The following is a 22846-nucleotide window of genomic DNA, read 5'->3' on the forward strand; positions in this document are numbered from 1 at the left end:
TTCTGACGGTGATCAGCAAAAATAACTCACCGAGAGGCTCCAGCAACATCCAACATCATTCTGCCTCATACCCTTTATATAACTTTAGCCACTGTGCATCATATTAAACACACACTTTTGACACATACTTTGATCCAGAGTTGTTGATCCTTGTCAACCACCAATTTCTATACAGACAAAAAATTATTCATCATGGTTATATATGCTCATTTATGCAATAGTGAACACCAGTCAGAAAACAATAGTTTATTATTTTTTTTAATCAAAAGAAAACAGCAACATGGAAAGTTGAAATCTACACAAAACGAAATGTTTACAAGAACAGCATTTTACATCACGATGGTAGGCTATAGCATCAATAGTAAGAACAGATGCAATATGGAAAGTAAATTCTTCTGGGATCAGTTAAATAAATGGGTCAGTCAGTCTTCAGACATTTATCTGATTCAAAAACAAGTCACCTGCATTCAAAATCCACAGAATGTTAAAAATCCAACCGTCCAGTAAAGGTATATTTTAAAAAGCATCAGATAATTTTTAGGGAAACTGAAAGCACATAACGAAAAATTGGAGAAACCAAAAAAAAAGAAAAAAGTATTCATCTAGCCTGGCGAATATTTCTCCAAGCAGAATCCCTCTCCATCAATAAGTTAGTCCTTGCAGCCATTAGCCTGACTCCCATCATAGTGTAACAACTTAAAAACACATGTATGCTGCCAAGCACGACTCCTTTTCTATATAAAGCCCAAAAGTTCTCACTTGACCCCATTTTTCAAAACCCCTTCTTTTCCCAATGTGAAGTTAACTCCTTCAAAGTGTATGTAGCCGGACATCTCCTCACTGATTCCTTTACTTTGCTGCTTGCTGAGCCTGACGCCGCAGCAGGACATATATCTTCTCCTTGATCCAGTCTTTGTTGTATGGTTGGTATGTTTGAGTGTCAGCTCTGTACCTGTATACAAAAAAAAAAAAAAAAAATCACAATTATGTTTTTACCAGAAGTGAACAACAGATTCAATGCAAGCTAGAGTTTTCATTCAAATCATACTTACACAAGACAGCTCAGATCTGCCAAGTCGTCAATAAAGTCAAACAACTGACTGATGTCATAAGTGATGGAGGGACTGTTTGGATTCATCCTCTTAAGATGCTCCTCATACATTTTGCAAACACCTGAAAGAGAGATACAGGATAATTGCTAAAAATGGTACAGATAACAATAAACTCCATTTAGTGTATGTAACAGTTTTCAGTACACATTTCACTAAAAGGAAGAGATGCCGGAGGAATAAGAATGGGTTAACAAAAGGAATAATACTACAAAACTGAATTAGTAAATCTTGCAACTCCAGCTCACCGTGCATGTTGTGTGTTACGTTGTACAGCATACTTATCATTCAATAACTAATATATCAAATAATTACACAATAAATATAAAAGCAGTTAATATTTTAGACAAGTGCATTAAAAGGCTTTCACTTTGCCTCACACAGATTTACAGTCGTAAATAGTCTCCACATAATGACAGGACTCCATGACTGTGCTTAAAGCTAAGTTCAATTATATCAGTGAGGAATATTGTTGAAATGAAATCATGATGATGTGCAGATAACAGAATATGGTTTTCAGCTTTTTAAAGGCTTATTACACAAATAAAAGCAAAACAGCACGGTGATTTATTAGTGAAAATCACTTGAAAGCAGCTGAAGACTCACCTTCCATGCATTCATTCACTGACTCGTAGTCAGCGTATGTGCGGCCCTCAGGTCTCTTGGTAGGTTGGACAAGCAAAATTGTGTGCGACTGTAAAGACGATTAATATCATTTAATACACACAACAATGCCGGCCTTTTTGTATCACACCACATCAGCTCAATTACTGACATGCAGTCCTGTTGTTTTGCTCTCATACATCAAGCATTACGGGATTTCAAACAGTAGCTAAGCGCTGGTTGTTGAGCAACTGATCCACTCACTGTGACAGAAACAACCAACGTAGTTTTTCACAAAATATCCCACATACTTAGTTCATGTGTGTGCTAACAGGTAGACATTAATCATTGACGCTTCAACGTTAAAACTGGGTGTTTAAAGAGAAGGAATTTGAGGAAATACATGTTTGACAGAGTAGTAAACGTTAGCTTCCTAGCTTGTTAGCTTAGCTATGATGGTATAACAGGAGCTATGGCTAAAACTGCTAGTTTGACCTCTTAAAAACGTAAAACAAAACACCCTTACCATGTTTGTGTTGACCACACACACTGTCTTGTATGAGGAATGCAAAAATGCAAAAAAGAAATGGTTGTTTATTGCTTCTCAATACCCCGTGCGATGTAGCCGATTGAAGGAAAATATTCACGGGAAATGAAATAAATATTCTTCCGGTTGTACAGTGTAGTGCTTTCAAAATAAAAATGTTTGTTTCAAAATAAAAGTCAGAAAAATGAGCATCAAAGGTGTTCAAAAAAAATATATCAATTACTAAATGAAAAGCAGCAATCTCGTAGAGTTAGAATAGTCTACCAGAAGGGAAACTGTAAATATAAATACTTAATCATTTGCAAAGTAAGTATCAAAAGTTAAAGTATTTATAATGTGCTGGGCTAGGCTTGGGAAATAATAGAATACATGTAATGGGATTACATAATCTGGATACAAAAAAAGGTGACTTTATTCCAGTAAAGTTACAGAAAATAAATATGTAATTATATTACGGATACATTTGGTAAAAAAAAAAAAAAAAGGGGGGGATAACTAACAGGATTGTAATTTTAAAATAAACAAATGATATTCTAGTCTGTAACCATGCCCATGTGCACACATGACAGGACTTCACGAGTGTCACACAACATCACTCTGGTCTTGAGAGAAACTGAAAACACGTACAAGTGTGTATTCTTACAGAATATACACTCAATATTAAGATTAAATTATAAGTCATCTTATTAATATTTCTTCTCTCTAGTCTTTTTTTTGCATATGTTTGGTAGCGAGGTCCAAAAGTCATCATGTTATCTTACTTTGATATTGTGATACATGAATTATCTTACTGACTGCATTTTAAAAGGGTAATTATTAACTGTATTGGAATACATTTTTAAAGGAACCCTCCCAACCCTGTTTGTTACTGATTGTTGTGTAGTTTAATCTATAACAATGCCTGATGAACTCATCATTTGTTTTGTGTGTAAAATTCTAATCAGCAAAGTGGCAAGTAAATTCAGCACTTTCCTATGAAATGTAATGGATTAGGCATATTAAGGGAAAGCATAAAATAACAGAAAATGAGAAACCTCAACTATACTACTGAATTTCACGAGTAAATGTAGTATGTTACATCAGAACCTTTGTATTTTTCTTTGTAAAACCTGACTAATATTTCAATAGAAGGAATGTCAAATCAACATTTCACATGACAATGAAGAACCACACCAGTTTTTTTTTCAAGGTTATCGGATAGGAGATTTATTGATTAGCTTTTGGATGTCAGTTGGTAAATCACATTGACATTTTTTAAATTTTTAGTCCTGATGTATAAGGCAAAATACATAAATGAATGAACTCAGCATTACGAACAAAATGCCAAAGATCAAAAAGATAACAAAATCAGAACAATGAGTTGGGATCATATCAGTTATAATGTGAGGTTATCTAGATAACTGTTAATGTAGTGTACCGTGTAAGTCAGATGTTGAAATGAAAGATTAGATTTGTTATATTAAGCAATACATATCTGTTTCTGTCTTCATATATGTAAATACTACATGTTTACAAATATCATGCTTCACCCTGGTTATCCCTTTGATTATGGAGGTATTAGTGGAGAGCATGGTTATGCCCTTGCCCTCAGAACAACCCTGGGCGACCCTCTCCTTGGGGCAGGTGGAGGCTGCCTCACCACACCCCCACACTCTCTCTGGCAAGCTTCCAGCGACCCAAAGTTATTGCCATTACCCTGGCAGCTTCCATACCAGAACTCGGTACATTTGCCCATGCCTGAGTCATAGTAGAAGCGGACCTTCCATGTATCGCAGGGACCCTCATCACGAGGCAGGGAGCACACAGTACCGGTGGATGGACGGGCAGGAGGTGGTGGTGGTGGTGTGCGCTGCTCAGGGAAAAGAGACAGAAAGAGTAAACAGTAAATCTTTATGTCTTTACGTAAAGAGGGAAAGAGGATCTACTGCTGAACTTCATTAAAGTTGGGGGAAATTGAGAATAACAAAAGTGATCAAAAGTTATGCAGCAGAGGCCGTGATATCCTGATTTTTAGCAGCCATTATGGGTCATGCTCCAAAAACACTGAATCCTACACTTCCCATAATGTATCTTAATAGCATCTTTTATTAGCTGATGAAAGCCCAGATCTTTTAAACTCCACAGGCTCGATTTATAACTAATGCTTTTTGAAATATTTAAGGTAATAATACAAACTCAGAAATATAGATGTTTTTCATAACTGAATAAACAAGCTGTTCTCAGAGGATAATAAGGTCCCCAGAACACTGTTTGAAGCTAGAAAGGTGGCAGGGTCCGCCACATATAAACACAGTAAAACAGTATAAATTGTGTTTCCTATAAGGTCAGTTTGTTTATTCAATTTATTCAGTCATGAAAACAAGGAGTTTGTTTATTGAGTTTGTTTAGGCATAACAAAAACAGTCAATGAAGATTTTTCTCTTTTGATAAAATTCCTCAAAACTACATAGTGCATCTTTAACAACTCTGAACAGATGAAAAAAGGATGTGATTCCTACCGCAGTTGCCACACTCGTCCGGTACTCAGGACATCCAACCCTTCCAAATCCTTGAGCTGGAGTCACCCCATCCAAACAACAGCCGTATCTAGGGAGAAATGTTTTTTGTATGTTTGAACCACTTTCTATTAAGCCAATATTCTGTTAATCAGTTTCATATGTGTCTTATACTGGCCACAAGATTTGGATCCAGGAGAGGTTACCTGGTGCGAACACAGTCCTCTTGGGTGCAGCCCTCATTTCTGGGCCCTGTGGCGGAGGTATAGCCATCAGGACAGCAGCCATAGAATGACTGCGCACAGTGAGGACCAATCACAGAAGGGTAGGGGTCACGCCTGGAAGCTAAAGCAAGTAAACACAGACACAGACATGGTCAGACTGCTTCTATACATAGCATAGACCTGTGGAAATATATGTTTATCCTTTCTTTTTGAAGGTTAAGATTAAATTTGGTAGTAGTTAAATTTGACTTGTTATTTTTTAGAATCTAAATATGACTTTCCGTATGAAAAGAAACACTTTGGGCTTTGCAAGAAAAAGAAAGCAGTGAGAAAGCAGTGCAATCACGGTCTAGACATCAGTAATTACAACATAAGGGCACATTTTCTTTACTGCCTGAGGATGAATTCCCAGAAAAATGATCTGAGCAATACCTGAGCTCAAATAACAGGCTGCGCATTCATTCTCAAAATACTTTCTACATCATCTTTACGACTACTTTGGCGACACATATGTACATAAAAATTTAGTGTGATCGAGCACATAAAGTAAGCATACTCGACATACCTGAAGGGTCTCCTGGAACATGGGGCACAAATCCTCTCATGGTGGTTTCATGTGCCCTAGGGTCCTGTACACTTGGGACCGCTAAAGAGAAAGTACATTGATTAAAAAACAAACAATCAAACTCCCAAAAAAAGAGTATAGAAGTGGTTCAGGTTTGGCTCACTTTGTGCTCCGGGGCAGGCCTGTGAGTTGCATGTCTCTACAGCAACAGGTCTGCTAGCTGTTCCACAGCGGGCCTCTGGGTAGGGGTTCAAATCTGTATCATAGCAGCCCACTCTCCTCTCCCTCACACCACCACCGCAACTTCTAGTGCACTGCAGAGACAAGAAAGGAGAGGGTAAAGGATGTGGAGGTAGAGGAGGGATAAAAGTTTTTGTTGTTGCTCCAGTTCACCTACCAGTCCGTAGTCAGTCACGTGCCATGTGATGTGTGTGTGACAGGCAGGTCTGCGGCAGGTCTGGACAGAAGGGGGTCTTGCCAGTCCACTACAGGCATGGTCAGGGAGACGTTCACCTCCTGAGCCCACACAGGTCACCTCCCTCGACTGCTGGCCTTCCCCGCAAGTCACTGAGCACTGACCATCATATGCAATAAGATGATATTATATATATCATGACCAGATCAATTTCAATACCTGAGCATTATCATAGGTAAATGAAAACATAGTCGAGTAGCCAGGCTTGTAAAAAGTAACCAAAAATCATACTTGAGTAAAAGTGAAGATATTGGGTTAAAATATTACTTTGGTAAAAGTAAAAGTCGCCTATGCGAGTAGTACTTGTGTAAAATATACTAAAGTATCAAATGTACTTTTCTGCAAATAAATGTACTTTCTTCCTCTCCACTACATTTTGGAGGCAAATATTGTGCTTTTTACAATTATGTTGTATCTTTTTCACTGTGCATTACTATAAGCATATCGTTAAATGATATACTAAAAGTCTATTTTTTAAAAGACCTTTAAAGATGCACTATGTAGTTTCAGGGAAGACTTTTAATCAGAAGAGAAAGATCTTCATTGACTGATTTTTTTAATGCACAAACTAAATAATCAAACTTCATTCAATTTCATGAGTGAATAAACAAGCTGACCTTAAAGCACAGTTTCATACTGTTTTACTTTGTTTATATGTGGCGGATCCTGCCACCTTTCTAGCCTCAAACAGTGATTTTGGGGCCTTACTTTCCTCTGAGAACAGCTTGTTTATTTAGTTTATATGGAAAAATAAATATTTCTGAGTTTGTATTATCACCTCATTAATATAGTAAGCATTAAAATTCAGAGTTTGAATTTCTTCTCCAAATCTACATAGTGCTCCTTTAACTTTCTGCCAGAAACAGTAAGCCATCACCTGTCTGTATGATGTTCAAATTGTTAAAGATAAGTTCTCTGCCGAACTAACCACACTGAAGCTGGAGACACTGAACTCAGCAGCACAGGGATGCATGTTGCAGGCCTGCTGGCTTGCTGGTCTCTGCAGGCGCTGGGTAATGCAGTAAGTCTCTTCCACCACACGGGGGTTCACTGGGTCCTGAACCCAACACTCCACGCTGCGATACTGCATGCCTCCATTGCAGGCGGCAGAGCACTCGCCATAGACACCAGTTTTGTACAGGTATGTGAGCGTCTCCCTTGGGTGAGGAGCGACAGCGACAGGAGCAGCAGAGTGTACGGAATTGGTGTCTTCATCCAAGCCCATAAAGTCTCCATGGATCAGTATCTGGAGAGAGACAAATGACTTTTAATTTGAAAGGTGGTGGTGTATAAAAGTCTTAAGGAGTGGATGGTCTGATCCTTTTGGTTGACTTGATTGCTGTACTGAAAATTGGCTACTTATTAAGAAAAATAGACAAAGTTTTTCTGTATAATACAGTACAATGTCGAGCTCTTGAACTTGGTCATCTTAGTCTTAGTTTTGTTCCCACCCTGCAGATGCCGTCCACACAGATATCAGAGCGGCCCACATAACATTGAGTCCCATCCACCACTGCAGGTCTGTGTCGGTAGAAGAAGTTCTCTCCTCTTGGGACACAGTTCAACTCACATGGATTGGATCCTACAGAACAGACACAGACATTAAATATAAACACATGATATATAGACCTAGACCTATACAGACCTGGCTCAAATAGAATCAGCACTTGTTTTATTATGGTTTGACTGCTATGTCCAAGAATTACGTTAAAGTACTGTTCCACCTACACACAGACTATATGGATGTACAGTATATTAAAGCTCTTATACCTCCATAATAAGGAACCCATGCGTGATGTTTGTTCTGAAAGTCCATCCTGTCAAAGTGGGAGCACTGCTCCTCCCTGAAGTCCCTGGATCCAACTGGACATTCCTGCAGTGATACAATTTTGTATTATTGGCATATTTTAGGGTGCATTAGTGCAGGTCGAGGGTGGATGTAATATATAGAAAGGCAAAAAAATTAGATTACTTGTGTATTACAGGTTCGATAGGATTTGGAAGATCCTAAGCAGTTATGTCCTCCGTCTGTCCTGCAGGAGAGAAGAAATAATGCTATCGAACACAGTGCCCCTTTAATTGATGAGACTATCGTCCCGTCCTATCACCCTGCGTCTAAATGTCCTACCTTGAAGTAATACATTTTCTGGTCCTCATTGCGACTCCTGTGCCACATGTGCGACTGCAGGGCCCATAGGCTCCAAACTCTCCCCAGTAGTCATGGGCTGGCCGTGTCAGCTGAAAAACAAAGTACACAAAACTCCTACTTGCTCAGCCGCTGGAACACATAGTACTCTCACACGTCATATCACAGCCCACCAACCACCAAACCACCAACACACACTAAGAGCATGCTAGAGATGCAGAAATAGAAGCTGGAACATTTAACCTCAAACCCTAAATGTTGCATAATATAAACCAGCAGCATCACTGCTGGCACATGTGAACACTCTGCCTTTTTTTATGTTGAGATTTTGGACATGCTGTACTTTACAGTACATGCAATTTTCACCCATAGTAAAGTATTTTTTCTACATTCAAATGGCACAATGTTATTAATATTGTTGAAAATGAGACTCACAGTAAACGTCGGTCCAGATAGCAGGAGGAGACCCAGGACTTGCAGGATGTTCATGTTCACCCGAAGCTTCTGCAGACCTACTGATGAGAATAGAAACTAAATAACTAAACATCAAATCCAAGAACATGCATTTCCTACATGTATGTACATCTGGTTATACCAAAATTCCTTGATATCTTTTGTGATTTCTTTGCTAATGATAAATACCTGCATTAAATGTGCAAAGTGTTTCAAAAATTATCATCAGGTCCTCTTTTGTCTTACCTTCTTGAAGTGAATTGCCAGCTGCTCGGCCAGCAGTCCAGAGAGATGTGCGCCTCAGTAGTGAAAGTAGGCACTGACACCCAGCTTTCTATCTCCTCACCCTCTCTGCTCACCAACACCACAACCCATAAAGTGTCAGGTTTCAACCACACAGAGGAACTTTTTTTTTTTTTTTTCCCAAAAAAAGATTTTGGGACTTTTTTGGATGTTGAATGTAAGCTGTGATTTCTTCTATCTGGAACAGTTTGTTTGCAGTTAACACCCTCAGACTATTTATGTTGTAGTTATTTATCTCATCTGTTAAACCAAATGATCAAAAACAAAGTGTGCTTTTGAGCAACAATTTTAAATATAGCAAAAAAAAAACAACAAACAAAAAAAAACATAAAATTTGTATATTCATTGTTTATTCCAATACAGAAGAAGACAACATAATATTTTGGTACACATAATTTAATGGTTGCCATACATTAATTGCACATTTTAAAGCAATAACATCCATTCAGCCTTTACATATGAAACACACTAAAATTAGATTCGAGGGTTGAAAGAGAATATGAAGTTTTTTTTAGGTTGCTGGCCACTGAGTGTCCCTTTCACACATCCCATAACCACTAAATACAGACCAATAATTCACAGAAGAGGAGCTGGCGAGAGGTAAAGATCGCCTTAAGGCTCTATTTTGGTTTATTTCAGTGAGAAACCACAGTGGAGCATGTGCCTGGAGGGGACGAGAATATGAAGGATGTACCAACAGCGATTAAAGCTGCAGGAGTCATCCTGCAGTAGCATATATACTTAACTGTCAACGTAGAATACTTTGGTGATGGTAAATCATAGCTGTGACGTGTGTGTTTGTTAGCGGGTGGGCACAAAAAAAATGTAATGACAGCAGAAGTGATAGTAAATCATTTGTTGACACGCAGCGTAGCTCTGCGCAGTCTTGTCATCGCCTGTGTTAAAAACAGCGGCACATGGCAATCTAGTATGAAAGAACAACAAATTGTACCCTCGGAGAGCTCATAATGTTTATGTTTCATTAAATCTAAGACAGAGAGGTGTTGATCCAACTTTATGGTTATTTTTGAGGTTGTAACTTGTGATGGTGCCTTAATGCATTGTGTTATATTCACTAGACTAAGCGTAGTAATACAGAATGATACATGTTTTATATTGCCTTTCAGTGAATGTGAGCTCAGTCACCAGAGTAAAAAATGTTGGTATTGCAAACTACAGATATGTTCAGATTTGCGTGTGAGATTTCCACAATACATGTCGTATCACATTCACATCACATGGTGAGCTGACTTTCATGTTGGGACGTGGAAGGGATGGCGTGGAAGCCAATTACAGCCAGTTAAAGGTACACTATGGAGTTTTCGGGATGACATTTTAATAAAAAGAGAAAAATCTTCAAGATTGATTTTTTAAGTTTACATAAACCAACTCTTCTTTTTCATGACTGAATAATGTCCTAACATGAAGTGATGCATTTCCTGGTCCTCATCGCCACTCTTGTGCCACATGTGCAACTACATAGTGCAGCTTTAAAGAAAAAAAAATAATGAAAACTTAGCGTGTTTTCACAAAATGATGTCTATTTATCCCATAAATTCCTATCCTATAATTATAAAGGTTAATGGTTAAATGTTTACTTAATTGTCATTTTACATCATGAGGGTTGCAAAATGTAACTGAGCTTTAGTCCCTTATGCTCCATAAAGGGACTTACACTCAGTCTCACTTTTGTCAGATGGCAGCAGGGTGAACAGGCTGTGGCTGGGGTGGGTGTTGTCTCTTAGCGTCCTTTGGGCACTTTTTTTTTTCATTCAGGTTTTCATTTTTTTTTTTTTTTAACACGCAGAAATAGGCTTCCACAGTGGTGGGGTGACAGCTGTGCGTGACTGCCAAGCCAGAGTTCACTGTTCAACATATAAAAGCATGAAACCACTGGATATTTGTGATGAGACGAAGCATGAGCTTTTCCTAATCTGAACCAAGTGGTTTTTGTGCCTAAACCTAATCTGATCATAAACACAGCGTTTTCACAACATAGAAAATTGAACTTAAAGAAACACAAAGTTGTGACATAAAGAAATGTTAAGTTATATCCGTGGTTTGCTGAAATATACCAACATTTGTTCTGGCGATTGGGTTGTGAATGTGTTTGACTGATACAGACCTTAAAGGTACAAGTTGCATAACAAGAAGTTTATATAATGCCATTTAAGAATCTAATTAAAGCCATGAAAACCTCAGCATCTCACCACACATCCAAACCAAATTTAAATCAGAACTCACACATCCAAATTCAAAACCACACCCCCACAGTTTTTGTTTTTCTCCTCATTGAGAAACAGTTCGTCAGACACTTTCTGTTCCTCAGAGCTGCCGGTTCAGTTTCTGTGCTTGCTTCTCTTTGGCTTCAAAGGCACTCTTGGTGCTGAACAGCTCATCCACTGAATCCATGATCTCCTGCATTTCTCTGGACAGATCCGCGTAACTCTCCTTCAGCTCGTCTTGTTGCTGCCTCAGGTCCACAGCCGCACGCATCAGCTCGGTGGCCTGGTGGCTGCAGTGGCCCCGCAGCTGCTCCACGTCCGACAGCAGCACCTCCATGCTCTTCATCAGCTGCTCCAGCCGGCCGGCAGTTACCTCAAAGCCGGATGTGTCCAGAGTCCCGACCTCGGTGTTGTCTGGGGCCTGGGCCTCAGAGTCTGGCTCTAACTTTGACTCCATCCTCTTGTTGTAGCAGTTCTCAGGCGCTCGATACTCAAGTCAGACTTCAGTGAATCAAATATCTGGAAGAAAAGGGAATCATTTAGCTAGTAGCCAATGAGTGTAAAGTTCAAAAGGGCAGAAAGAATTCAAATATTGAGAGAAAAGGCTGAGAAATGTCAGAAACGCAGAGCAGCACCGACACCTTTCTCCCTCTCAGCTGGTAATGAGTCTAAGCTCCTTGCAGGGGGTGAAACATGCAGTAATCTCCTCCACTTGTGCACCTGTGTGTACAGTGTGTGTGTGTAGGTATATGTGTTTATGTGCCCAGGTGTCCTCTCACTGACATCTGCTATCCTGTAATCCATTTAGGGCAGCTATCCTGAGCGACACCCTCCCCTGTCCAGACCATTGCTGGCTCGGCTGAGCGGCAGGCGGGACATCAGATTACGTGGTTTCGTCGCTCCGCCCGGCCTATTCACTGCCAGACAGATTAACCCCATCCTCGTGAACTCGTCTGTGTTTGGCTTTGACACTCACATGCACACACTCCTACACAGCAAATTCTGCATACCCAAATTAACACTGTCAGAGTTGATTTCAACACTTTTAAAGTGTCTATATGGGTCCACACCACAAAGTGTTAATTTAACTCTTTTTGGAGTGTTGGTACTTTAACACTAGTTAAGTGTTATTGATTGACTCTATATGGAGTAGAATAATTAACACTTCTTAACACTAACCAGTGTTACTTTTTTTTACTCTTTGGAGTAGTGTTAAATTTCAACTCTCACTCTCTGGATTGTTTTAACTCCGAAAATATTTTCAAAATAAAGTGTGCTAAAAATAATGAAGCCGTTTTTAGTCAAAACACGTTTATTTCAAGACGCGCACCACATGAACATCTCATTTACATTTAAAAATGTTTTTTAAAACAGATAACAGTATGGAACAATGTATGCTTTGTCACCGTCATTAGAGCACTGTTTATCAAAGGGTCTGAAGTAAGTGAGCTGATCAATGCATATCACCCCATACTCATCATTTTTCTCCTCTATACAATATGCATGATAATGTTCATCAAAGTACAAGGTATTAACTGTACAACCTACTATGAAAGCAGACTGTTCATGTACAACAATAGAGCATATTTTCTTGAACACAGGTAGATCATGGGAAGTTTCAGTGGCTATAAATAAACCAATCTGGTACTCTGTGCCATTATGTTTAACCCACTTTGTAGTTGACACATTTGAACATGAATCTAATTTGAGTAACTGACACAGTATTTCTCCACATTCCATGCTATCAATTGTTTTAATTTTTAAAGGACCAACTTCAAACCTTCTAAAACTAAAATTTTCATAGTAAAAAGCCAAATGACGTTGGTGTTGTTTTACTAGAGATTTGGTAAGATTTTTGAAATTCTTCACAGACTTTTTAAAAAAATAATGCTTTGCCTCAAAACGCATGCACCACATATGGATTAAAGGGCCTATTTTTTTAATACATCTTGGATAGTGGATCATTAAGTGGTGCTTGGGGATCAAATTCTTATCGGGGAATAAGGTTTTGAACATGTTATGGTGGTCGCAAATCAAATGTTTTAGGTAACATATCATGCCATCAGTAAGGATTGGGGAGAATACTATGTTCACAATTTGTAATAAAAGAAGCACAAAGTTCCAATAGCTATTGTCCCTTTCAACCACATCACCAAAGATGAGAGGGGTATTGCGGAGAACACACAATGACTGGATGGCATTTAAACCCAAGTGCTTGCTTTTATCATCAATTTTTAATCCACTTGGTTTGTTCTTACGTTCTGTGAAACCATAATTAAAACTCTGTATCCTGTATAAAAGTGTGTTCAAAGAAATGTAACCATTTTTTATCAAGTACTGAAAAAACAACTTCAGCTCATATTGTACAACACCCTCTAACAAATCATGCATAATATCAACAGCAAAATTCTCAGTGCTATGAAAATACTCCAATGTATTGAGGACACAAGACTTTTTAACACCATAAACTGAAGGTAGAGCAGGTTCTTCACTTAGTGCATTACAGTGCTCAATGTGAAGCGCTTTGAAGCGCAGAACAAGTCCAGGATTGTCCTCATTGAATACAGACTGAATTTCTTCCTTGGTTGTCAGACAAAACCTACACCAGTGTGTTGCACTAAAAGACTCAACAAACCCTAGCAAGCTATTCAAAGCAAGATTATCTCCAGTCACCTGAATTATAGAACCAAACAATGAGTCTTGAATACATGGAATTTGGATTCCCTTTGTCTCTAAAATTTTTAAATCATCAATTAGGGGCTTTAAAATTGCATCAAAACCGTATTTCTTCAAATCTTCCGTATAAAATAGAGCTGCAAGATGCACATTCATTAATACAGAGTTCAATTTTGGTGGGAGATTTTTTAAAGTAAAATAAATACACCCCAGTTTGTGAACACCTTTCTTGGAACCTAATGGGTTGGCTGTTTCAAAGTCGTCATAATAGAGCAAAATTTGTAGAGCATACCTGTTTTGAGAAAAGAGAGGATGGTTCTGGAAATATGACCCATCATTTATGTCCTTATATATTCCCTTTTGACTATGTTTATCTTGAAAAAAACATTCCCTTATCTCATCATTTTTGAAAATGGACTTTAGTGTGCCTAAGATAGGTACATACATGAACTTGTCTGTCACAGGGATCTGGCTATAGACACCTGAAGTTCTACTTCTACGCGCATCCAGTCTCACACCAAGGACAAATTCTTTGGGCTCAACTATTTCCCATTTTTCATTATAATATTTTTGTCTCTTTGTCTCCGTGTTAAATGTTGAAAAAGGATTGTCTAACTGATTTAAAGTATGCTCTATTTTATTATAAATTTCTGACTTTTTGGTTTCAGGAGAAAATGTTTGGAGAACAGCTTCTCGTGCTTGACTTTGAACATCACTGACCACTTCCTCCATTGAACAAACTATTGTTTGGACAGTGCTTTCAGAGAGACCACTGGCTTGTAAATGTGCCACAATGGAGCCACACATGCTAGCAAGAGGTTTCTGTGTGACAACAGGAGGGACTTGCGACATGGATGCAGAGGTTGTTGGCTGATCACTTAAAAATCCCACCTCAGAATGTATCTGTGATGCCACTTCCTGGGGTGTATTGATCTGTTCATCACACGAGAGCTTATGTACATTGTTTAGATGCTTTCTTAAGCCACTATACGTACAAAAAGATGAAGCACACCCTTGCTCTCCACATTTTAAACGCAAGTTCTTGGCTGGATATAGTCCATGGTGAAACTTCAAATGCTTACAAAGAACTGAACAAGTTTGGTGGTGCGTTTTGCAAACAAAACATGTGAACATTTTTTAGGCAAATCTGCACTCAAAATATGAGTTGTGGCCTTTCAACACTCACGCAATAGTCGTGCTCTCAGCTCCTTGACTCGCGGGGTTTCCTTTGCTTTTCCAACATCAATATTGTACACCGTGGTCTGAATGAAGGTGTAGAAGCTGGTGAGCGCTTCATCGTAAGAGAGGCTGAAGACGTAGTGAGCTTTGAATAGCTCATCAAAAGCAGCTACCGTTGTCTGAGCATTGCTTGGGATCGGTTTCTGGTCCACAATAATGAAGAACCTCTGTGTTTTCTTCTTTTGCTCACCGATGCAGAGGAGGAAAGGCTGTCTTGTATCCACTTTCTCCAGGAATGTGGTGAGGCTTGCACCCTCCTGTAGTTTGAATGACAAAACATCAAGAATTAGTCTTACAGTCCTATATTAACTTGCAAACAAACTTATTTCACACATCTGCTAGCTAACAGAAAGTGCTTTTGGTCGTACAACATATCTGAAGGTACATACTTTGAGAAATCTTACAAGATGGTGGGCTGCCTGTGCTGAGCTGATCTTGGCTGTTCTTTTATGGCCTCTTGATGTAGGGGGCAGGAGATGCAACAACAGGAGGAGAGCTGAAATATGACTATCCCAGCCTTGGGAAAAAAGTAGAGAATTAATTAATAAATTACTTCTTGCTTAGTGTGCATGTTATTTATTCAAAAATATACAATCAAAAGATATTAATATTTACCGAAGTCATTCTCTGCTTCAGGGTCCAAGGCTGCAAGAAGTTCCTCAACATACTGATTGTGGGGAAGACTCTGGCATTCTTTGATGACTTTTTGCTTGAAAAATGAAGGCCACTTTGCTAGGAATTTCCCAGATACTTCATCTCCAAACATCATGGAAAAATCTTGGTCGATCTGTAAAACAGAAACACAATGTACATAGTACATGTCAAAACAAGATTGCATCTCATTTTGAGGGATTTGGCTTTGAAATAAAATAAAATACCATGCGACAATCTATATACTTACCAATCCAGGGACATCAAGGAAACGAGGGAAAACATCCAAGACTGAAGATGTTGCATCATGGTCATGAACAAGCTTCTGTCTATGATCAAAGGTGGCCCTCATCTTTTCTTTAACCACAGAATGATCTGTAGAGTATCTGATGACAGAGAGAGCCTCGCTACACTCTTCAGCAAAGAGCTGTTGACCAGTTAACAGTGATTCTCGATAGGTTGTTGGACTGTCCTGCAAATCAGGCCTGGAAAGCCTGTTTGATCCATCGAAGCTGTTGCGTTGGACTGTTTTGAGTCTCCAAGCAAGGTAGCCAGTGTTGGCCTCTGGATCATAGTAATGTTCCTGTTCACATAAGCACAGACATGTACACACACTTACACATCTGACATCAACGCAACCAAACACTAATCAAATATTAAGCAATACTAAGTTCTACAAAAACACAGATTTGGTCTTCAAAGATACTCTAAAACTTACATATCCATTTTTTGAGTACGGATCTTGCAGATATGGAAAGAGGGTCACAATTCCAAGTGCATAGGTGGTCCGCACACTCGTGGGTGGAATTCTCCTTTTAAAAGAAAAAATATGTTACATTTACATCCAATATAAGCTCACAATCATTGATCATTTCTAAGACTTCTTACCCATATGATTCAGTCATATCTGCGATCAAAATGTTGACCATCTGTCTACGGGTTGAATCCGACAGCATTTTCATTTTGTTATATTCTTTGAAGATTTCTTCTCCCTTTGGATTTGATCTCAGGGCCGCTTCAACCTTCTGCAAAGACAATTTTGAAATATCAGTAGCTTCTGTAAAATTCATTTTAGATTGACTTTTAACAATTACCTGGTACGAGGTGCATGATAATAGTTTAAGTGCTAGTAATGTAGTCTTGATAATCTTCAAATGTAATATACAGTTCAAAATGTGATGTTTCATTGTTTCACCTGTCTTGCTTCATCACGGTCCAGGTCACGCAGGCCCCTTTTCCTGTTCTTAGTAGATGGCAGAATGATAGTCGAATCTGAAGAGACAGAAGAAGCTGGTGATCCTGGTGTGTCTGGTCTTGACACAGGTGTTCCTGGCAATGGTACCGGTGACACTGATAGGTCTGACAGAACTGAGGATTGCATTTCCTCATCCACGAGACATATGTCGAGATCTAAAAATGTAAAAAAAGAAAAGGAACATTTCCATATAATGATTAATGAGAAGTATTGAAAATGTCTTATCTAAAATATATCTAAAATTAAATGAAGTAAAATAATATTTCAGGTCAGGATACTTAAAATAAGGTCAGAGTTTAATACACTTTTTGGAAAATGCAAGAAACTGCGTTAAGAACATATTCAAAACCATTTCTAAAATAAGCTCTCATTGATAATCATCCATTTGGATAACCTTACTTGATACTGGGTACTGAATGCATCCAATCTTGAAACTTTGAATCCCAGACTTTATCAGTTCATCAAACGCATCTGCATCGACCTCGGTACCAGATGTATCGGTCAAACTGAGGACTCCTTCATCCAACTGAGCCTGCAGGCTAAATTTGTCTGTGACTAGGAGAATACAAAGAAAAATAACAATGAGCTATAACAAACTGTTTGGATTTTACCTTTACTAAGTGATTACTTTGTTGAGTTTAAAATATATATGGATACAGACCAGCTTGAAGAAACTGTAAGAAATCAAAATTTTCCTCCATTTGTGGAACTTTGATGTACTTTTGGACTCCTCTATATTCAACTTTGGCCAGCATTTTCTGTAAGATATGTATAAACAAATCAACATGCACATTTCTATGGCACATTTAAGAGCCATTTAATAGTAGTCAGTGGAAACTAATGTCATGCAACTTCTGCATATTAACCATCTTACCACAAGAGAAGTCAGGCGATGACATCAATGCATCTGATTTGGCAGGAACCTTGAACACACTAATATTTTTGTTATGAATATGAGATCACGATTGTTAAACACTAGTGCTGTATTTTGATATATTACATAAATGCCTATGCATCTGAGACCTCATCCTTCATAACCAAATCACTTCAGCTCCATTGTGAATGAGAGCGTTGACCTCATTAAGCTGTTTTACATCTGAACTGACAATGTTAATGGGACGGATCAATACTGTCCCATGTTGATTCAAAACGGGATGCGCTAACGTCGTGTAAATTAACAATGTAGATTTCATCCCCAGTTTTAACAATCTGCAAACTGTTTCCCGGCATAAGCAAGCACGGAGTTGCACGATGCTGCCCGCCCGAACAAGTCCACATATAACGATACGAGCAAGACAGATATAAAATTAACCTGTGGTTATTTTCACAAGTTGCTGCCGATTGTCCCGGCGATTTTTTAATGAACAAAGGGCACGCTAGTTAGCTTACCTGGCTAGTTAACGAGTCAACGCTAGCTAATGCCAAGCAAAGCCTTCATCCGAAATACTAACAAATTAGCATGGTGTTGCTTATTTTATTAAACAACTCGAAAAGAAAAAAACCCCTGCAAAGTTGCAGACTCATCATTTCCATCAAATGTAGCATCGTGGCGAACCAAGATGACATTAACATTACAGTAACGTACATTTGTCAACACAACTTGCGGTGGTGTGGTCACAACTACTTTACCATGAAACAAAAAAATGACCAAAAGAAATTATGCATACCAAACTCATAATATTTTTAATTTAGGCTACTTACCGAACAACGCACAGGTTAAGATGAGCACCGAAATCGCGGTCGCGGCTTGGAAACAGACAGACACGGCTCCTCCGTCGGTCACGGTGTAGATAATGGAGGCGGGGTCACGGTGACTTAACACTTAAAGTGTCAAAGTCACGTTCAGAGTTGCAGCGTTGACAAAGCAGTGTTGAAGTCTATTATTATGACACTTAAAGTGTCAATATAAAACAACTCTTTGTTTTTACACTAACTCTATGTCAGTAGAGAGTTGAATATGAGGAATTTTACTCTATTCAGAGTAAAATTAACTCTACTTTCCTTAAAAAACCGTTGACACCAAAAAATTAACTCTTTAGAATTTGCTGTGTACACACTATATAATCTCTTATCCATTCTCTCTGATCCCTCTATCTGTGTCCCTTTCACTCAAGGCACAGTCAAACAAATGCAGTTTGAAGGTCAATTAAATGGTCTACTAAACCAAACACGTAGTGCTGACAACGCTCCGATACAGATACTTACTCTGGTGTCTCAGAGCAGAATGAGTTTTATAAAGAAGACTGTGAGATGGCACCCTCTGATGGCTCATTTGGTAAATGATGCTCTACTAAGAAACAGATCATCAGCTGAAGTATGGGACCATGTAAAAAGCACACTGTAAATTTTGAAAAAGTGACTTTAATTCAATGATTTCCCGACCTTTTCAAAGTAAAGTCAATTTTAAAATTTACAGAGTGCTTTTAACCATATTTCATCTTATGATATGCAGCTCCAGGGTTTTTTAATGAAAAAAATTTAGAGCAAAGGTAAAAGGTAGTTTGTATGTTCTAAGTGTTTTGGAAATTATATGCTTTACATTACCATACCTGTACTCTTAACGTAACAAATGTAGTATATACTGCTCAATTTGAGAAAGCTGTACAGATGTTACTTTAAATAAGTGATTTTTATATGATCACTCTTTGCAGAGGATAGAAGTTGTGAAATGTAAGATAAAGACACAACACCAAAGCCACCTCATAGAATGAAAGAGTAAGAAAATCCACATGTTTAACAACATGTTGAAGAGCCGACACAGAGAACGAACCCTTTAAATGGCTGTAAAGATAAGGAGTCGAAATGGTGACGTCACCAACTTCAGTCTCTTATCATATCAAACCAACTTGCTGTGAGGGCCGGTGTGAAGGAGATTACACTCCTTCTGACAGTGGTGTTAATATTAGCTGTATTAGAGGAGCAGTAAGGAATTATTCATTTGCGACTTAGTTTTGGATCATTTACTATAAAACCTCCAAAAAGAGCAGATCAATTAGTTAGCTGCAACAAAATCTTATTGTAAAAGTGAAAATATATACTTGGGAAATATGGTAAGCAGATGAGCTTATGTCTGTTTTCTATGCACAACAACAACAACAACAACAACAACATAAACAAATAGAGTCAGCCTTATAAAATATGACAAACAATCTCTGATCTCTTTGGTATCATTGAAAAATTGAATTACATATAAAATGTCTGTGTAATTCAAAAGCATAAGTTCCACATGAAGTATATAATTTAATGCAAAGTATTGATAACATGTTGAGTTAATGTGAATAGATTAAATGACTTTGTATACTTAAATTCGGTTGATACGATTTTTCAAGCATTATACATAAAAGTAATGCACTTCGTATGGATTACTTGTATCTGTAATACTTGAAAAATTGCATTGCTCTACATGTTATAAATACTTTGCATTACATGATATACTTATTGTAGACTTATTCAATGGAATAAGCTCTAAAAACTATTAAAAGAGAATATTTGGAGGTAAAGATAAGGATTTTTTACCGAAGCATACAGAGGCTTCAGTTATTAGCAGCAACAGACACAATCAACACAACAGAGCAAGTCAAAGGAAGAACTACAAACATCTGGATTTACTAATGCAGAAACAGACCTACTTTTGATATAATTACCTTTAAGCATGAAATGAGAAAATGAACTATTACTTGTTTCAGCGGTTATTCACAGAGCATCCAGGATGTTTTCAACATGCAGGCTGAAGATAAGTTAGATTGTGTGTGAAGTGTGGATCCTGTCCAGGCGCGGCCCACCTCACAGAAACTACATTCACTCACGGTGATGACGATGGTCGTGCTGATGCTATTTTAGACTAAACTCTGAATGCTGCTTATCAGCAATTCACACAGAAGCTCTAGTTGTGTGAGCAGTGTGTGTATGGTTTTGGACGTGAATTTGCCCTTACACAGAGACATGTTCCAGACATTCGTAGTCACAACTAAATGTCCACAGTTGAGGGCACAAATCGGGCATTAAATATGCAAATGTGACACACATGAGCAGAATCTTTGATCTACTTTGATCACTCAGTGACAAATAACTCAAATAAACAGTTTCTGAAATGTACATCTCAGACATCAAACACACACAGTACACTGTCAGAAATAGAGGTACAGTAGGAGTCCATTTCCGTCCCCCTAGGTACAATCTACACTGATGTATCCCCCATGGCTAAACATTGGACCTAAAGGTAACCACATGCACCTTTTGGGGTCCAAAAAGGTACATATATGTTCTCAAGCAGTAAAATGCTAATTTACATGTAACAATTTTTCTAAACTGTCAGTATTAAAAGGTCAATTATTGTTCCCTCGAATTAAAGTACAATATTGTCACCAGAGGTACTGGGCTCTTTAAGGTACAAACCACAAGGGTACAAATAACAACCCAATGTCAATGGTACAACACCTGTACCTTAGAGGGTGCTGCCCCAGTGCTGATGTTCCCCTCTACCTGTAAGGTACACATATAAACCTTCAGTGTACTTTACCTATGGGATTGAATTGTTAATGTTCTATATACATTAAAATTGGTGCATTTTTAAAATGTCTAACAACCGAGATCTGGTCATAATTTCCCTATATCGTCGTGTTTCAGATGTAATTTGATGCCAGTTTATTACCCTTTCTAACATTGCTTAATTTTGTCCCCATTTGCAGTCGTACCTAGCCACCTTATACTTAATATTGTGCATGTGCAGGTTCCCCTTGTGCAGCCAAACCAGCTCTAATCTGTCAAGGCACGGTCATAAGATCTCTGGAGGTGTCCTGTGGTACAGTGTAACTTCTGCTCTTTTGTGTTACCACCACTGCTTTTTTGAGTTTTCCCCCTGTGAATTTCTTGTTTGTTCTGATATAGTTCTATACCATTTTTCAAAATCAATGAACATGAAGCAAAATTTTTGCATTTTTCCAATGTTTCCACAAGGGGGCAGTGTTGCCATGCTACATTTTGTGGAAGATATCTGGGCTTTATAGTTCTTACTTGCACTATATTGTCTCTTGCACGTGTGTGTTTTACTTGCTCCTCCATGTGAATGCGTATATCATTTTTAGGTGTTTCCTTCCACTTAGAGTTGCAGGTGTGTGTCTGTAAATTCTCCAAGAAGATAGACTTACATTTCAGTGAGCCCCAACACGTGTGACCATTTAAGTGCCGACATGTGTATTCATGTGTGTGTTTCTATGTATGTGAGTGCTGTGTGGGGGTTCAGGGGTATGGATTATTTCGCCCTGGGTCTTATTCAGAGAAGCCAGTCAAGCGTGAGGTGGCGAGGAGAAAGGGGACATTGTTGTGGTCCAGATGAATGTCATAGGTGCCTCAGAAAATAGATTCACTCATGGGGGGTTCAGCAGAAACAAACTTGCAACAAGCGCCTGACCCCTCAGACTGTGACCGTGCTTGAACCCCTTTTATGAAGGGATTAAATGTATCAATTGTCATGGTCTGGCATCTGTATGTTGGCTGTAACTGATTGGTGTTAGATCACCAAGGGAAAAAAAGACAATGTATTAAAAGTGTATTTAGTCTGGTCTGAAATGAAACTTTATGACTAATGGGGAAATTCCTTCTTTTATCGTTTTTGTTTAAAACTTTCTGCCACTTACTCCAAAACTCAGTTGTCTGGTACGGGTAGAAACATTCCTAGGAATCACTTGGAGATAACTTTTGTTACTGATAACTTTCCTTATCTCTTTTCTTTCTTTGTCTCACACACAATATCTCCACCCCGACATCTGGTTTGTCTCTGCAGAACGCTTTCAGACAACCCACCATCATCACTGGTCAGAGCTGAAGAAATAGTGCATGGCAGTGTTTCCCCTCTATGATTTACTCACAAGTAAATGAGAG

At 38.5% G+C, this 22846-nt stretch overlaps 3 protein-coding genes across 4 annotated transcripts; all 3 read right to left on the reverse strand.

Moving 5' to 3' along the window:
* Positions 1–231: 231 nt before the first annotated feature.
* Positions 232–2363, reverse strand: erh (ERH mRNA splicing and mitosis factor). The gene is made up of 4 exons (XM_073492864.1): positions 2239–2363; positions 1716–1803; positions 1053–1173; positions 232–952 (listed from the first exon to the last, which is right to left on the reverse strand). Exons 1-4 carry the CDS (start codon positions 2239–2241, stop codon positions 850–852), a joined length of 315 nt encoding a protein of 104 aa, XP_073348965.1. The 5' UTR covers positions 2242–2363; the 3' UTR covers positions 232–849.
* Positions 2364–3449: 1086 nt separating this feature from the next.
* Positions 3450–8673, reverse strand: paplnb (papilin b, proteoglycan-like sulfated glycoprotein). The gene is made up of 12 exons (XM_073493030.1): positions 8600–8673; positions 8147–8256; positions 7991–8051; positions 7789–7891; positions 7470–7600; positions 6947–7264; positions 5941–6117; positions 5707–5857; positions 5544–5624; positions 4961–5099; positions 4758–4845; positions 3450–4108 (listed from the first exon to the last, which is right to left on the reverse strand). The coding sequence occupies exons 1-12, from the start codon at positions 8651–8653 to the stop codon at positions 3833–3835; spliced, it is 1689 nt and encodes a 562-aa protein (XP_073349131.1). The 5' UTR covers positions 8654–8673; the 3' UTR covers positions 3450–3832.
* A 575-nt stretch (positions 8674–9248) lies between these two features.
* LOC141018135 (uncharacterized) lies at positions 9249–18838 on the reverse strand. 2 transcript variants are annotated; one of them, XM_073493032.1, is made up of 12 exons: positions 18668–18838; positions 17841–17899; positions 17628–17724; positions 17366–17521; positions 16907–17121; positions 16600–16736; positions 16430–16523; positions 15962–16294; positions 15676–15847; positions 15450–15577; positions 15008–15317; positions 9249–11664 (listed from the first exon to the last, which is right to left on the reverse strand). In XM_073493032.1, exons 3-12 carry the CDS (start codon positions 17719–17721, stop codon positions 11657–11659), a joined length of 1647 nt encoding a protein of 548 aa, XP_073349133.1. In that variant the 5' UTR covers positions 17722–17724; positions 17841–17899; positions 18668–18838; the 3' UTR covers positions 9249–11656. The 2 variants fall into 2 exon arrangements, with proteins under 2 accessions (XP_073349133.1, XP_073349132.1); XM_073493031.1 differs by lacking the exon at positions 9249–11664 and having other exon boundaries at positions 12454–15317.
* Positions 18839–22846: the final 4008 nt, after the last annotated feature.

This window comes from Pagrus major, chromosome 22 (assembly GCF_040436345.1).
Source record: "Pagrus major chromosome 22, Pma_NU_1.0".
Lineage (NCBI taxonomy): Eukaryota > Metazoa > Chordata > Actinopteri > Spariformes > Sparidae > Pagrus > Pagrus major.

What these genes read in the sequence shown, in the direction of transcription:
- erh (XM_073492864.1), bottom strand. An exon ending in AGTGAATGAATGCATGGAAG is followed by an intron (nt 1,174 to 1,715) that starts GTGAGTCTTCAG and finishes TCTCTCTTTCAG; the next exon opens with GTGTTTGCAAAATGTATGAG. An exon ending in GCAGATCTGAGCTGTCTTGT is followed by an intron (nt 953 to 1,052) that starts GTAAGTATGATT and finishes TTTTGTATACAG; the next exon opens with GTACAGAGCTGACACTCAAA.
- paplnb (XM_073493030.1), bottom strand. Translation starts at nt 8,653, where the DNA reads ATGAACATCCTGCAAGTCCTGGGTCTCCTCCTGCTATCTGGACCGACG. An exon ending in ATGGGTTCCTTATTATGGAG is followed by an intron (nt 7,601 to 7,788) that starts GTATAAGAGCTT and finishes TCTGTTCTGTAG; the next exon opens with GATCCAATCCATGTGAGTTG. An exon ending in TGTTCCAGGAGACCCTTCAG is followed by an intron (nt 5,100 to 5,543) that starts GTATGTCGAGTA and finishes TACTTGCTTTAG; the next exon opens with CTTCCAGGCGTGACCCCTAC.
- LOC141018135 (XM_073493031.1), bottom strand. Translation starts at nt 17,721, where the DNA reads ATGCTGGCCAAAGTTGAATATAGAGGAGTCCAAAAGTACATCAAAGTT. An exon ending in CGTACTCAAAAAATGGATAT is followed by an intron (nt 16,295 to 16,429) that starts GTAAGTTTTAGA and finishes TTATGTGAACAG; the next exon opens with GAACATTACTATGATCCAGA. An exon ending in TGAAGCAGAGAATGACTTCG is followed by an intron (nt 15,578 to 15,675) that starts GTAAATATTAAT and finishes TTTTTTCCCAAG; the next exon opens with GCTGGGATAGTCATATTTCA.